Consider the following 16,727-nt stretch of genomic DNA (forward strand, 5'->3'; position numbering starts at 1 on the left):
GGTGTGATATAATAGCTAATTATGTATTTAATTCAAATATAACAATGCCAGGCGTTTTATTTGGGGGAAAAGTAGTGCCAAGTGATAAACATCGATAAAAATACACAATTATTTGTTCGCCTGTAGGAAGATGACGAGCAAATTGCACCTGACTCACAATCTATGCGTAAAGCAATTGTGAGTACTTCCTGCAGGCGGACAAAGTGATTGTGTATTTTCATCACCTGGCACTACTTTTCCCCCAAATAAAACGCCTGGCATTGTTATATTTGTATTAAATACATAATCAGAGTGCAGTGCGATGCGCGCTTGGAATCGGACGCGCTTCACTGCATAATATCGAATAATATATTTATTCGCGATCGGCGTGACTTAGGTCGCTGCCCCGTATTTTTTCGCGATGGGTTCACAACAACTCATAGCGAATGAGTTACTGGCGTTTGTACAGAATGCCATAGACACCATGGACGAAGTCAGCATCAGGCAGATCTGCAAATCGAGTTTCAATGAAGACGACATTTGCAGTGGCAAGGCGCTGCTCTTCCAGACGCTCGGCAAAACTGACCAGATGCCATCCCGTCGGAGGGATGGGGGTGTGAAGAGTCTCCAGGACATAATCAAACTGTTCAAGGAGACCGATCCAGACGACGTGCCTGCCTTCGTTGCGAAGCAGCTAGACCGGTTACCACCGGTTACCTTCGATCACGTCGACGTCACCAGGCTGCTGAAGGACATTACATTCCTGAAGACGAGTCTGGCAGAAGTGCAGGCTAAGTTAGAGGTATCTAATAATACCATCAGTGAGCTACGTTCCGAATTGGCATTATTACGTAGCGCAAGTTCGGAATGTAGGTCAGATACCTCTAACATAGCCGTGTGTCACGTGGCGCGGAATGTGTCCATCGGCGGTTTAAAACCCGCGAATTTGGATGCGTCGGCGATTGCTGACAAGGCGACCGCCAACCCGCGCCCCGCCGCCCGCCCGTCTACGTCACCGGAGACGCGCACGTCACGCGAGAGTACGTTAACCCCGGAACGTTCTTACGCTGATACTGCCGCTAAGCCGCCTGCTGTGTCCAAGCCTAAGCAGCGGCCGAAGAAAGGGGTGCAGAGCCTTCGTGAACATGTTCACAAGGACCAACAGCCGGCTCTAAGGGAGTCGCGATGCGACGAAGATGGTTTTAAAAAGGTGGAGAAGAGAAGGAAACCAGCTCGTCAGAACCAGTGCGGTACCGCACCGACCGGACCCAATCATTTGCTGCGTCCTGCAACACCGTCGACGCTGCTGTATGTGTCCCGTCTACACTACCTTACGAAGGTCGATGATATCGTAAAGTATGTGAAAGTAAAAACCGGATTCATCCTGAGGGTCGCGAAGTTGGAATCTCGACACAATGCGAATTTTAATTCGTTTGTGGTGATCGTTCCGACTGAACATCTAGCGACCTTCACCAAGGAGGAGTTTTGGCCGAAGGGTGTCAAGTTTCGGCGGTTCCGCGGCCGGTTCCCTGACACTGCGGGGTTGCGTAATGCATCGCAATCATAATGTGTTTTTTAGTGTTTAGTTATATTTTTATAATATGTATGCTAGTTTTAAGGTATTTATGTATGGGCCACTAGTTGCCTGAAATAAACTATTTCATTTCATTCATTCATTTCATTTCATAATTAGCTATTATATCACACCAAACACAGAGCTCTATAAATTGCACACCTTCAATTGATTTTACAACCACTTTGTTGCCCATCCACTCCCACACCCACCGCTAGACAGCTGCCAGGCGCCCGGATTAATTAATAATGATAGTATGGAATACTAACTAGAGGGATTTCGTTGCTCTATAAATTGCATACCTATTTCCGTGGCTAGCTCTTAGACCATGTGTTGCAGACATGTTGGACTGACTGTAGACTGACTCTAATCTCATTGTTATTTCCACAGACAATCACAGACCAAAGCTGTATATACGGATCCAGCTACACGTTACCTGTCATAGCTGACAGCTACAGTCTCAGCGACTGCAGCATTAGCTACCCCAGCGTCGCCAGCAGCTGCCCCAGTTACATTACCAGCTGTAGCCCCAGTGCGTACCCCAGTTCGTGCCTCAGTTGCGTCACTCCTAGCTCAGTCAGTGTCTCTCCTAGCTCAGTCAGTGTCACTCCTAGCTCAGTCAGTGTCACTCCTAGCTCAGTCAGTGTCTCTCCTAGCTCAGTCAGTGTCACTCCTAGCTCAGTCAGTGTCACTCCTAGCGGCTACGGGGGGAAAGGTTCTGGAAAAGTGAGCGTAACCGGCACCGTGGACGCGTGCGGCACCACCAGCGTGTCTGGCTCCGTGCCCGTGCTCGGATCCGCGTGCTTCAGCGGTTGCGCGCCCGCATGCGGATCCGTGTCCATCCAGGGACAGTGCGAGTGCGGTTGTTGCTAAAATAACTTCCGCAATAGGGAGTATAAATAATAAATAAATAAATATTATAGGACATTATTACACAAATTGACTAAGCCCCACGGTAAGCTCAAGAAAGCTTGTGTTGTGGGTACTCAGACAACGATATATATAATATACAAATACTTAAATACATAGAAAACAACCATGACTCAGGAACAAATATGTGCTCACACAAATAAATGCCCTTACTGGGATTCGAACCCAGGACCGCGGCTTCACAGGCAGGGTCACTATCACTACCCACTAGGCCAAACCGGTCGTCAATTCACAGACAATCAAATATGACATTGATACATCAAGGCGGTTTGTTTACAAAGGGCCTACCGGGAAACGCGAAATCGAAACTTAGCTATCTGCCTCTTTATACCTCGAATATGCAAGTGATAGAGAGGTTAGATAACAAAATTTCGACTCTCGTTTGCGGTAAACCCTTAGATTGTGACTTATTGTGGGAGTGGCGCCCTCTACGCAGAGTTTCGCGTAATATTCCCTATTTGCATAAAGATCTCACGCTAGAGCTAGCCAAGCTGACAATCGCTATCGCTTCGACAACGAAACGCTTTGTCTATCACTCTTCCATATTAGTGCGACGGTGACAGTTGCGTTTCGCGCAAGCGATTGACACCTTGGCTAAACCCTCTGGCGGCTGATATTACGTGGATATTACTTCATTTGCAACATGTTACATGTGCGAAACACTGGTATGCCATTTGATGACTTGGCCTTTGGAAACTTAGGAAAAATACTCGTCGTTTGCGAAGTGATTATTTGCCATACAAATTTCAGCAATACCTAACTAAGTACATATATGGTCCACTCCAACAAGTAAAACTAATCGCCTCAGTGTACCTAGGTTGACCTAGGTATTAAATAAAAACTATTTTTTTTATCATTTTGTAATGGGAGGAAAAATAAAATCTTATTTACAAGATCCTTTATTATAAAATGGAACACAGTTTATTGGAATAGATTTGGTATAAACAAGCCACCGGGCGAAAGCCGTTAATGTATAACTAAATACATACACCAAAATATTGTTAGGAATAAACTGAAATAAATGTCATATACAAAGAAAAAGTGACCAAGGCCGCCAGTGCCCCAGGCTGGAATCGAACCAGGGTCCTCTGCTATCGCGGCAGGTGCCTGAGCCATTCGGCCACCGGGCCACAGCGGCATAGGTCGAATTTTTCCAAGTATATGCATTTTCTTACTTAGGCTTATGGCGCCCCCTGGCCATCCTTAAGTTAAAACAATATGGTTCGACCTTCTAACTGAATCAACTCAGGTGATTCCGAGCTAGCAAGATATAATTTAATTTATTATAATACTCCTAATAATATTGATTGGCAGCGCCATCTAGATACGCATGCATTCTATAAACGGTTTTACTCTGATTCTACGCTCATGGAAATACTCAAATTGTGAGCATTTTTGGCATTAAGTTTTGCCATAAATTATAGAAAGAATAAACATTTTCTTGGTTTTTTACAATTTCAATGTTTAAAAGGGGGCTCTTGAGCAAAGAAAGGGTTGGAAAACTCTGCTTTACTGCCATCACTGGCATCAGACATATCGGAGCGGCTAAGGTGCTCAAAAATACCTGAACACAATAAATAAATTTCATTTGATTTCAACATGTACTTTATTAGTTATTTTCGATACAAGTGCGAAAAAGAGGAAATTCGAAACGAGCGGCGATAAATTAAAACACGACCGAAGGGAGTGTTTTAAATCGACACGAGTTGCGAATTACCTATTCGCACGTGCATCGAACAACGTTTTACAGTAGGTACATATGGCACTTTAAAGTTTCGACATACGCACGAAAAGTGCTATTTTACGCACTAGTGCGGAAAAGTAGCCCCATATGTACTGTAAAGATCTTTATAATACCTATAGATTCTATGCAGGTATTTGTGAATAACTTGGCCGCTCCGACATATATGATAGCGACTGTATAATATAAAACATAATGTTTCAGTTAAAAAAGGTATATTTTAATAGAGTAACGCATGAGCCCAACTCTTTTTAAAATAAACATAAGAAATTCAGATAAACAGGTAAACCATCTGCGTACAAAATAGCATGTATTATTACAAAATATAATGCAATGAATATCTGGGAGACTGAGCTTTGCTCGGAAAACATTAAAAAACCTCAAAAATGTGCGTTTTCCCAAAGCTAAAACCTAGCTAGATAAATTTTTCGCCCCCGAAAACCCCCATATAGCAAATTTCATCGAAATCGTTAGAGCCGTTTCCGACATCCCCAAAATATATATACAAGAATTGCTCGTTTAAAGGTATTACATACATTACAACATTACATACGACGTAGAAAAAGTTAACTTTTTCTCCACATTATAATTATAATGTATAAGTAACAATTATAAAAATTATACATTAATTATATCTAAAGTACTTTACATACGTTTGCATTAGTATAGACGAAGGAATTAAAGTTGTAGAAAATATTGTAGCCGTAATTTTGACAGCTAAAGTAGATGGCGTTATGCGTTATTATGCGGTAACAAGGTTTTAAATCACTAACTTTTGACAATCAAGTCGCCACAAAACGTATATCGTAATGCGCCTTCTACTTCAGCTGTAAAAACTGTGACCACAACATTTTGCACTACTTTTCACGTCCTAGTATTTGGGGCGTTATCTATGAAAAGGGACCTTATTGTCGATGGCGCTTACGCCGCACAGAGTCGCGCGGCATTGTATTTATATCGGAGCATCGTTAATAATCGACCGTCATCGACAATAAGGTCCCTTTTCATATATAACGTCACATTTACGTGCTTTACACTCAATACAGCATTATGGAACGTACACAAACTAATAAGTTATTTTAACTTTTTTGATTATAAGTAATTTTAACTAGAAAACTCCAGTGACACTCGGCATATTAAAATATTTAGAACTCGAATCAAATACATGCTATTTTTTTTTGTCACCTGCAACAATTTACGGGATAAATCTATAGGTCATACTGAGCAACTTTTACTATGGGACCAATACCGAAATCGCGAAAAAATGACTCTCCCATACAAAATATCAACATCAGACAAGCCAAAGTGTATGAAACGGCCAATATTTTTTTCGGAGTTGGTCCCATAATAAGTTGTTCAGTGTGATATAAAGACACTACGCGGAGTATGGCTGGTGTCACAGGGCGGATACGCCATACATCAAAAATAATTAGTGACTTTATCTATGAAAAGGGACCTTATTTTCGATGGCGGTTACGCCATTATTAACGAAGCTACAATGCCGCGCGACGCTGTGCGGCATAAGCGCCATCGACAATAGGGTCCCTTTTCATAGATAATGCCCTATTTGCGTTTATATGTGTGCGCGGCACGTCTGTACACGCGTCATTGTGTATGTCTGCGTAAGTCGCTTTACTGAGGGCACGCCAGAAGTCCGTCAGATTCATGTCGCGGGGCGAGGTAATGCGAGTCGGGGCGGGGCGGTGCGTGACCGTTCTGTATGATAATACTATTACTTATTCTGTGCTGGTGGTTAAAATTTCACCCTGTAGAATGGTCGCTGCGCAGGTTTTGTTTGTAGCTAAGGATTTTGACAATAAAGTCAATAGTGTTAAACCATGGTATGTGAGTGCCTAGTCTGTAATATACTTGTAGGTACTAATATCTGTAGCAAATAACTCTGATAAGCCAACCTACTAGTGTATACAGTGGAATCCATGGTATAAGAGTGGTATAACATGGTATAACGTCAGGCGTAATGCCAACAGAAGCTAGCTAAGAGCGCTAGCGCGATGCGAGCTGGTCACTGTAGTGACTCTGATAAGCCAATAACCTACTAGTGTATACAGTGGTCTCCATGGTATACGAGTGATACTCCTTTGTATGAGACTGGTATTGGTATAAGAGTGATACTCCTTGGTATAAGAGTGATACTCCTATGTATAAGAGTGGTATAACTTGGTATAATTGTGGTATAACGTCAGGCGTAGTGCCAACAGAAGCTAGCTAGGAGCGCTCGCGCTGTTCGAGCGGGTCACTGTAGCTAATGACTCTGATAAGCCAACCTACTAGTGTATACAGTGGTCTCCATGGTATACGAGTGATACTCCTTTGTATGAGACTGGTATAACATGGTATAAGAGTGATACTCCTTGGTATAAGAGTGATACTCCTATGTATAAGAGTGGTATAACTTGGTATAATTGTGGTATAACGTCAGGCGTAGTGCCAACAGAAGCTAGCTAGGAGCGCTCGCGCTGTTCGAGCGGGTCACTGTAGCTAAGGACTCTTATAAGCCAACCTACTAGTGTACACAGTGGTCTCCATGGTATACGGGTGATACTCCTTTGTATGAGACTGGTATAACATGGTATAAGAGTGATACTCCTTCGTATAAGAGTGGTATAACGTGGTATAAGAGTGGTATAACGGTACCGTCAGGCGTAGTGCCAACAGAAGCTAGCTAGGAGCGCTAGCGCGGTACGAGCGGGTCACTGCGCCGGCTCTTCTTCTGCTGGGAGCTCCGCTGGAGGCTCGGGCTGGAAACAAACATTTTTCTGTTAATACATAGTCTGCATTGCCATGGCACATTACTTTAGAAATCGCCGTCACTTGTCTGTTTGTACGTAGTTAAATCTGTGAGATCGATAAAATATTGATGTTGCTCATGAAATCGACCTGTCTTCTTCATCTTGTCATTTTTTTTTAGTTTAGTCTGCATAGTTGCCGCATGGCGCTAGCTGTCAGGCGCAATGTACGGCCAAGACGGGTTCGACCCAACATTGTACATAGTAATTTATAATTTATTGTAATGTATTTTTATCTTTTTGTTGTCTTTGTCTCTTGTATGTTATATATTAATTTTGTTTTGTATTCATGTTACCTGTCGTGATTGTTTCACCGGATGGTCTCATCGGAAGCTCAGCGCTGGAAGTCGCCAGCAACATGCTGAGATGAGACCATTTCGTGGCACTTTATCCTTTTATTCTCTGTTATATCTCTTGTTATCTCTTGTTATATCTCTGTTACATCTGTTACATCTGTTTCTATTTTGTGTTTGTGCTCACGAATAAAATTATTTCTATTCTATTCTATATACTTTATAAATAATTATACACAATTATATACTTTCATTGGGTTTTTCTGTTCTAAAATAATTTCTCCTAGGAAGTAAATACGGTGGTATTCATGAAACCAACCAATTAGTTTCTTTCTAGGCGAACTACCGATGATTAACTCGTCATATTAGTTGACTCGTCACAACAATCATATTTTTGACATTTCTATGATTTATATTTTATCACACTTCTGTATTAAATTAGTTATTAATAGAACATCAAAATGAATAAAACGAAATGCAGGTCAGAAGTGCAGGGTGCCCTGCAAGTAGAAGTGCGCAAAGCGCGCTCCAATAAACCGGATCCATTAGGGCCCAGGCCTCATCGAGCGTCCTGTATAAATTAAATACCAATAGACCCATTAAATTAAATTAAATAAGTCTTTAATCCATATAAGAGACACTTGTAAATGCAGATTTCGATATTTGGTTTGTGAGATATACGTTGTTTATATTATAGAATGTCTCTTAGTGTGGTGTGCCTGTCGGCATAGGCCTCTTCCAACTGTCTCCAGTTCTGTCTGTCCAGGGCTACTCTGTTTCAGTTGGGTCCTAGAGTAAAGTAGACGCATTAGGGCGCAGGACTCGGCGACCGTCCTGTATATAGCATTGCGAGCTCCAATAGACCCATTAGAGCGCAGGAAGTTCAGCTGTCACGGCCCATAGACATCATTATTCCGTTTTTATATAACATTAAAATTTATTAAAATATTAGGATTAAATTACATTTTAACGTAGTTATTATTAAATTCCATTTATAAATTGTTGGGTAGATCATAAAAATCTTTGATGTCACAGAAAGAGTAGTCTAGAAGCCATTTTCTCAATCTTATAAAAAATATTTGGGTACTTACTGGTACGTTCTTTTAAAATTAAAGGTATTAGGTATTTTAAATTTTAAATTCTAGTTTAAATTTAGTTTTTTTGCACCTTCTAATTAGTTAATATATCAGTTTCATTTCTCCACTACCTTAGCGATAAGGCCGCCTGTTGTTTACCTCTGTCTTCATGTATTATTTGTGTTTCCATGTACATTTATTCTGAGGTTGTGCAATAAAGAGGATTTGTATTGTTCTTTATCTCCGCTGGGAGCTTGTAAATTCTAGGTCCTACAGGGTCATTTGCAAATTTATTGTACCTTTGTCTAGAAAAGATGAGATTAAGTTTTTTTTTTCATTTTCTCAGTTTCGTTACGAATGTTAGCTATACAAATTTGCATTTTTGTATGGTTAATTTTCGTTACGAAACTGAGAATGTTAAGAAAAAATTAGACAAAGGTACAAAAAATTGCCAATAACCCACATGTGACCTGTAGCCTACCTGGACTTCCACCTCCAAATGGCGCACCCTGTTCTCGAGCTCCATGACCGGGTCGGCGGTGGCCTCGGCCAGGTTGGTCACGCTCTTGGACTTGAAGCACTGAAAGTCCACGTGCCGGCTCTTCGCCTCTTCCTTATCTATAATTTGTTAACCCGTGCGAAGCCGGGGCGGGTCGCTAGTATATGGGTGAATCAACTTTTTCTTGTCACTCGTTGCCATGGTTACGTTCTCCTGGGTCACTCTTTAAAACCTGATTTTTAGGCATTTAAACTCACCAAACACGCTTTTTTGTGATACTTATAAACCCTTTCCATTGAGGGTCGTCTACCAAGCGTGTCAGAAGAAGGTGGTGTACAATGTCTGCTAACAAACTATGCTAATATTGTCTCTTGGCTGACCGGACAGAATAACAACAAGAAATAGTTGATCCACCCATATATTCTAGGTCCTACATGTGACCTGTAGCCTACCTGGACTTCCACCTCCAGCTCGCGCACCCTGTTCTCGAGCTCCATGACCGGGTCGGCGGTGGCCTCGGCCAGGTTGGTCACGCTCTTGGACTTGAAGCACTGAAAGTCCACGTGCCGGCTCTTTGCCTCTTCCTTCTCCCAGGACATGTGGATGAAAGGACGCTGCACGTAGTTGTAGATCACCTCGGCTCGGCCCCCGGGCCTGCAAAAAAGGGTTTTTAGGGTTCCGTACCCAAAGGGTAAAAACTAGTGATGTACCGACTATTGATTTGGCCGACTGGCCGACTAATCGGCGCTCGAATGGCCGATTAGTCGGCTAGTCGGCCAGATCAATAGTTTCATATAAGTTCGGTTAAGAAGCACTTAAAAAAATCGTTTTACCCCTATCGTCGCGCTATTCACCTACCTAAAGGCAAAAAAGTGGTAAAGCTAAAAAATAAAAAAACCTAAGGCCTTTCGTACGACGACCAATCGGACATAAGAAAGCGACCACACTGTCAATAATTTGAACAAAAGTTTTCGTAGGCACCCTAAATAGGAATTTGCGTAAAATAGGTGAAAAGCTTAGGTAAATATTTGCTGTTTATTTCTTTTTGCCCTGTTTTTCTGTCATAAAGTGTCGACTAATCGGCCATTTTTGCCGACTAGTCGCCGACTAATCGCCGACTACAAATGAGGCCGGATAATCGGCTTTCCCGACTAGTCGGCGACTAGTCGGTACATCCCTAGTAAAAACGCGACCTTATGAATTCTTTGTTCGTCTGTCTGTCTGTCACCAGGCTGTAAGCATGTGGGTGGATCAATTATTTGTTGTTGTTATTCTGTCCGGTCAGCCAAGAGACAATAGTGGCATAGTTTGTTAGAAGACATTGTACACCACCTTCTTCTGACACGCTTGGTAGACGACCCTCAATGGAAAGGGTTTATAAGTATCACAAAGCAGCGTGTTTGGTGAATTTAAATGCCTAAAAATCAGGTTTTAAAGAGTGACCCAGGAGAAGGTAACTATGGCAACGAGTGACAAGAAAAAGTTGATTCACCCATGTAACTCATGAACCGTGATAGCTAGACAGTAGAAATTTTCACAGATGACGTATTTCTGTTGCCGCTATAACAAATGCTAAAAACAAAATAAAATCATTATTTAAGTGGGGGAGTAAACCCTCAAGATGTTTCATTAAACGTCTACTTTACGTATTCTAACATATAAAGAAATTGGCATTCATTACCTTTTACGAACTTTCTCTTTGTATGTCGGGTATCCCTCCACGCCGAGACGAATCTTTTTGAGACCTCGCTCCTTCATCACTTGCTTCGCCACGTCCCTGTAAATAAATGGAAGGCATATTTAACATCAGTGTCACAATAATTTTAAAATATAACAAAATGTCAGTTAAACTCTAAATTAACACATTCATTGCCACCCAGCCAAAGAAGACATCCGCGCCAGGCCACAATAATTTCGTCATATAAAGCTGTAGTACCACGATCCCGACTATAGGGTTGTCCGGCCTGGGAACGATATCATAAAATACCCGATAGTCGCAAGACCCTATAATATACTGACCTGTTCTCAATATACTTGAAGAACCTATACAGCGGTGTGGACAGCACGGTCTGACTGTATTCATCCCCCATCTGCGGGGGGTACTGCTCGTCCCACTCCACCGCATCATCATCTAGCAGTACCACAGTGTGGCACTCGTGGTCGCCTCACCAGGCTGACTACACCGGCGGGATACTATATACTGACCTGTTCTCAATATACTTGAAGAATCTATACAGCGGTGTGGACAGCACGGTCTGACTGTATTCATCCCCCATCTGCGGGGGGTACTGCTCGTCCCACTCCACCGCATCATCATCTAGCAGTACCACAGCGTGGCACTCGCGGTCACCACGCCGGGCTGACTAGGCGGGATACTATATACTGACCTGTTCTCAATATACTTGAAGAACCTATACAGCGGTGTGGACAGCACGGTCTGGCTGTATTCATCCCCCATCTGCGGGGGGTACTGCTTGTCCCACTCCACCGCATCATCGTCTAGCAGTACCGAGCGTGGCACTCGCGGTCACCACGCCGGGCTGACTAGGCGGGATACTATATACTGACCTGTTCTCAATATACTTGAAGAACCTATACAGCGGTGTGGACAGCACGGTCTGACTGTATTCATCCCCCATCTGCGGGGGGTACTGCTCGTCCCACTCCACTGCATCATCAACATCATCTAGCAGCACCACAGCGTGGCACTCGCGGTCACCATGCCGGGCTGACTACACCGGCGGGATACTATATACTGACCTGTTCTCAATATATTTGAAGAACCTATACAGCGGTGTGGACAGCACGGTCTGACTGTATTCATCCCCCATCTGCGGGGGGTACTGCTCGTCCCAAACCACCGCATCATCATCTAGCAGTACCACAGCGTGGCACTCGCGGTCGCCACGCCGGGCTGACTACACCGGCGGGATACTATATACTGACCTGTTCTCAATATACTTGAAGAACCTATACAGCGGTGTGGACAGCACGGTCTGGCTGTATTCATCCCCCATCTGCGGGGGGTACTGCTCGTCCCACTCCACTGCATCATCAACATCATCTAGCAGCACCACAGCGTGGCACTCGCGGTCACCATGCCGGGCTGACTACACCGGCGGGATACTATATACTGACCTGTTCTCAATATACTTGAAGAACCTATACAGCGGTGTGGACAGCACGGTCTGACTGTATTCATCCCCCATCTGCGGGGGGTACTGCTCGTCCCACTCCACCGCATCATCATCTAGCAGTACCACAGCGTGGCACTCGCGGTCACCACGCCGGGCTGACTACACCGGCGGGATACTATATACTGACCTGTTCTCAATATACTTGAAGAACCTATACAGCGGTGTGGACAGCACGGTCTGGCTGTATTCATCCCCCATCTGCGGGGGGTACTGCTCGTCCCACTCCACCGCATCATCATCTAGCAGTACCACAGCGTGGCACTCGCGGTCACCTCGCCGGGCTGACTACACCGGCGGGATACTATATACTGACCTGTTCTCAATATACTTGAAGAACCTATACAGCGGTGTGGACAGCACGGTCTGGCTGTATTCATCCCCCATCTGCGGGGGGTACTGCTCGTCCCACTCCACCGCATCATCGTCTAGCAGTACCACAGCGTGGCACTCGTGGTCGCCTCACCAGGCTGACTACACCGGCGGGATACTATATACTGACCTGTTCTCAATATACTTGAAGAACCTATACAGCGGTGTGGACAGCACGGTCTGACTGTATTCATCCCCCATCTGCGGGGGATACTGCTCGTCCCACTCCACCGCATCATCATCTAGCAGTACCACAGCGTGGCACTCGCGGTCACCTCGCCGGGCTGACTGCACCATGAGCGGGAGTATGAGCTTCTCGAGGAAGTTCTCGAACTGCCTCCGGGCTCCCTCGTTGGAGAGCTCGTGGAGCAGGCCTCGGAGGTTCTAAAAGTATAATAGAAGCAAGGTTAGAATACGCAATGGGGTTGGTCGGTCGAAGCATTTAACAGATGGCCCCAGTAAAATTGTATCAAATTGTTGTGTTTTTTTTCGGCATTTTATGTCCTGGATGCCAGCCGTTTAAGCCAAATCTCATAAAACAAATTTGAGACAGGGGCAAGCTATGATGGCGCCATCAGTCACTCCACAAACAGTCTTGACCAAGAACGGTGTAATGTGGTTTGACATGTCGGGATGTATTTGAAATTCATTATAGGCAACATAATCCCCGTTTCTATAGTTTTATTAAAAAAAACTCTGGATACAGGCATTATCAGTTATTTCAACTGCCTGCCTGCTTTATAAATAATAATAATAATAATATACTGACATGCTCGTTGACATCACCATCCCCCATGATGAGAATCTCGTGAAAGCCGAGAAGGACAAGTCTAGTAAGTACCTAGACTTGGCTCACGAGATAACCGCCATGTGGGATGTTGATTCGACGATCATTGTCCCGATAGTTGTTTCAGCGAACGGTCTAATAGCGAAGAGTCTCGACCAACATCTTGAGAGACTCTCGCTAGGTGGTTGGATCAAGGGTCAGATGCAGAAGGCGGTGATCTTGGACACGGCGCGGATAGTCCGCCGGTTCCTCTCTCTGCAGCCCTGACCACCGGCAGCTTGGGTCTTGCCCCGCTGCTGGCGGCACCCTAGGTTAGGTTTTTTATAATATGTTTATAAGTATTTTGTATTGTTTTTGTAAGTGTTTTTGTATTTTATTTTTATATCCATATTGTAAAAAACCAACCTAAGAAGAGAAATAAATAAAGGAATAATAATAAAAAAAAAAAAAAATTAAACGTTTATTCAGAAATCTTGCTTACAACTAATTACATATATTCTTCTGCCAAACCACAGAGTGGTTTGTTGGCAGACGAGGCTCCTTTATGTTTATGCAAGCTAGGTAGTTGACAGGTAACTTAAACTTATTTCATGAGTAACTATCACGGCAACTGAAAACAATATTAGATAAATCTAACTTTTTTTGCCTTTTTTTATCTAATTTTGTCATATACTGCTGGCACATTTGTATCTATGTATATTGCCATAACCCAGATATTGGAAATGCTGAAAGGCCACCCGTATAGGAAGATTAGGAATTCATACCTGGCATCTAACAGTATCAGCATCAAACGGCACCAGCAGATAGTCGCAGGCCTCTCTAAGCTCCTGCACAGACACCGCTGGCGGGCAACGGATAGCTCCGCCCCGGTAGTACTCCAGAATGGCTCGGAACACTGTTGCCGAGATACCTTCAGCCACCTCATACTCTCCTCGCTCATTGGGATGTGTGAATTCTAGACCTGAAAGTAAGGTTTGTTTTATAACTTATTAGCGACCAGCCCCGGCTTCACACGGTTAACAAATTATACAGAAATCTTCCTCTTGAATCACTCTATCTATTAAAAAAACTGCATCAAAAGCCGTTGCGTAGTTTTAAAGATCTAAGCATACATAGGGATAGACAGCGGGAACCGACTTTGTTTTATACCATGTAGTGATGTCACAGTAGATGATAAGACAAAATGTTGTTGCCATCTTGTTTTGAATGTGGAGGGATGTAAAAGTAAACTAATTGATGAAATGGTGGATGGATTGACATCAAGTACTTCTCGGGACCTTTCATTAGAAAAAGCTCATTAGAGCTTAAACATTATATCGGCGTTATTCATAAACGTCTGCTAAGTTAATCAGCTGATGATAGTGATGATCGTCGTTTGTCCCACTCTATGGCATAACGACAGATAGGGACAAACAATGATCATCAACTGATTAAGTTAGCAGACGTTTATGATTCATAAACGTCTGCTTATGAATAATGCCATATCTGTATGCATTTTCCATTGAGAAGTACCACTGGCTACTTTCTAACTACATCATAAGCACTCTCATTTTAATTCAGGAAGTAAAATTTTTTACTGAATCAGATATCTGTAAGATAAGATAAGATAAGATAAAAGATAACACTGATTTAAACTTTCACGATTTTTACACATTATTAAATTGTACAACGGGACTTAATCGCGTATCTAAGTTTTAAGATTTACCTCTGACGTTTCGAGGATGTTTCGTTTCGAGACCACGGGGACAACGCCGTCCTCGAAACGTCGGAGGTAAATCTTAAAACTTAGATACGCGATTAAGTCCCGTTGTACAATTTAATAAGATAAAAGATAGTTTATTCAAGTAGGCATAATTACAATGCGCTTATGAACGTCAAATAAAGCTAGGTAGACGGCTCCAACCTACACCTCTGCCCCGAGAAGATTTCAATCCCCCCTCAATTCAAGTGGTTCATACTTAAGTTACAAAATTTAAAGCACATGCATATATGCAGTGATGCTAAATAAAAGTATGTATGTAAAACGAGATACTGCACCAAGCCTAATTCTTGGGGTTAGGTAACCAAAGCAGACCCGAGGCATGAGGCATCGTTCAGTAGGGAAAGCACTACAATACTTAACGAAGTTAATGCGGGCCGTACTTTGTTAATATTTATGACTTTATCAGACATTGTTGTTTGTCAATATTACAGAATAAATAATAGTACTAAGTACAGAAGACTCACTCTCTAACAAAACGCGTCTGTTACGATCAGCAGAGATATGGCCGCTAGGTGGCGACAGCGCCACGCGCGGCTCATGGCTTTCCCGAAAATTGGAGCGGGAACGGATGTACTTTTAGCTACCTGTAGCAAAGCGACAAAATCGCGGAGTGAGCCACGCCTGATATTACATACAAAATAGCCAAGGAGGCTCGCGAGCCGCAAGTGACAGGTTGACGGGCCGCATGCGGCCCGCGGATCACTGGTTGCCGACCGCTGCCCTAAAGGCTTCGTCACACAGGCGCGTTTTCCGGGCGGCGCGTGAGCGTTTTATATGTAAAAGCGGCGCGCCCCGCTCACGCGCCTTTAGGGTATATTATGATTTGTAATGTAGTCTTATTAACTAGAAATCATGACCAATCAAAGTGTATGATAGTCGGTGTTTACACAAAGCAATGACTAACAGTATATTTTTGTATCAATGAACAAAACATGTTTTTGTATGACTAAGTTTCATAAAAGTATATGAAATTTTACAAGTATTCCACAATAATTAATGATTAATATAGTTTGGTACTAATGTAGGTCAAATTTCACAGCATTCAAAACCAAGTAGTCCGAAAATGACAAACAAAGACTTCACTCATAAAAACAAACAAAATAACGTACCTGAACTGAACATCCTGCCAAGCATCGTATTTGGATGAGCTGTGAACTGCGCTGGGTCTACCACGAACCTAGTATTATCTACCACCAATGTAATCCTATCTTCACATAGCTGCTTCCCATTACGAGGCGGATCCTGAGCTGCCGACGTGGAAGGCAGCGGCGTGGCTGCCTGGTTCTTCGGAGGCATGCTCGCAGAAGACAAACGCGCCCTCATAGGAGGCAAATTCCTCTTAGACAACCTCTTTCTCCTATCCTCGTTGTCTCTTCTGTACTCCTCGGTATCGCTGCTGCTGTCTGGGTAGAAAAATGGCCTCCTCTGTTCGGTCATGGCCTCCTGGCCTTTGCCCTCCATGTCCGACATGGGTGCCACTATCACATCACGCGCTACGCGCTGCCGTTGAGGCTTAAACTGCGGACGTCTGAGATTTCTCGTCGTGAAAACAAAGATTTGTGAAGTGAAAAAATTTTACGTCAGCGAACGTTTGACAGAATGTAGATGTTGCTAGAAGGATTTAACATGGAAAAAATGTTGCCAGGTTCATGGCTCATGTTTCGTTTCGATGATTATCGATAAAACTTTTGCGAATAATCGATTATGAAAAGTG

General features: G+C 43.3%; 1 protein-coding gene across 3 annotated transcripts; it reads right to left on the reverse strand.

The window, feature by feature from the left end:
• Positions 1–6,620: 6,620 nt before the first annotated feature.
• Positions 6,621–16,627, reverse strand: LOC134659367 (BTB/POZ domain-containing protein 10). Of its 3 annotated transcripts, none has more exons than XR_010097803.1 (7): positions 16,123–16,627; positions 14,016–14,212; positions 12,595–12,848; positions 10,580–10,675; positions 9,351–9,552; positions 6,879–6,982; positions 6,621–6,636 (listed from the first exon to the last, which is right to left on the reverse strand). XR_010097803.1 is itself a non-coding variant. In XM_063515039.1 (6 exons), the coding sequence occupies exons 1-6, from the start codon at positions 16,481–16,483 to the stop codon at positions 6,935–6,937; spliced, it is 1,158 nt and encodes a 385-aa protein (XP_063371109.1). In that variant the 5' UTR covers positions 16,484–16,627; the 3' UTR covers positions 6,801–6,934. The 3 variants fall into 3 exon arrangements, 1 of the variants encoding a protein (XP_063371109.1); XR_010097802.1 differs by lacking the exon at positions 6,621–6,636 and adding an exon at positions 6,653–6,830; XM_063515039.1 differs by lacking the exon at positions 6,621–6,636 and having other exon boundaries at positions 6,801–6,982.
• Positions 16,628–16,727: the final 100 nt, after the last annotated feature.

The sequence above is a fragment of the Cydia amplana genome, chromosome 24, assembly GCF_948474715.1.
Source record: "Cydia amplana chromosome 24, ilCydAmpl1.1, whole genome shotgun sequence".
Taxonomy (NCBI): Eukaryota; Metazoa; Arthropoda; class Insecta; order Lepidoptera; family Tortricidae; genus Cydia; species Cydia amplana.

Bases quoted from the DNA above. Each gene is read 5' to 3' on its own strand.
- LOC134659367 (XM_063515039.1), bottom strand. From the start codon at position 16,483: ATGTCGGACATGGAGGGCAAAGGCCAGGAGGCCATGACCGAACAGAGG. The intron at 9,553-10,579 runs GTAATGAATGCC...CCTTTTTTGCAG, and splicing joins AAAGAGAAAGTTCGTAAAAG to GCCCGGGGGCCGAGCCGAGG. The intron at 6,983-9,350 runs GTAGGCTACAGG...GTTTGTTTCCAG, and splicing joins AGCTGGAGGTGGAAGTCCAG to CCCGAGCCTCCAGCGGAGCT.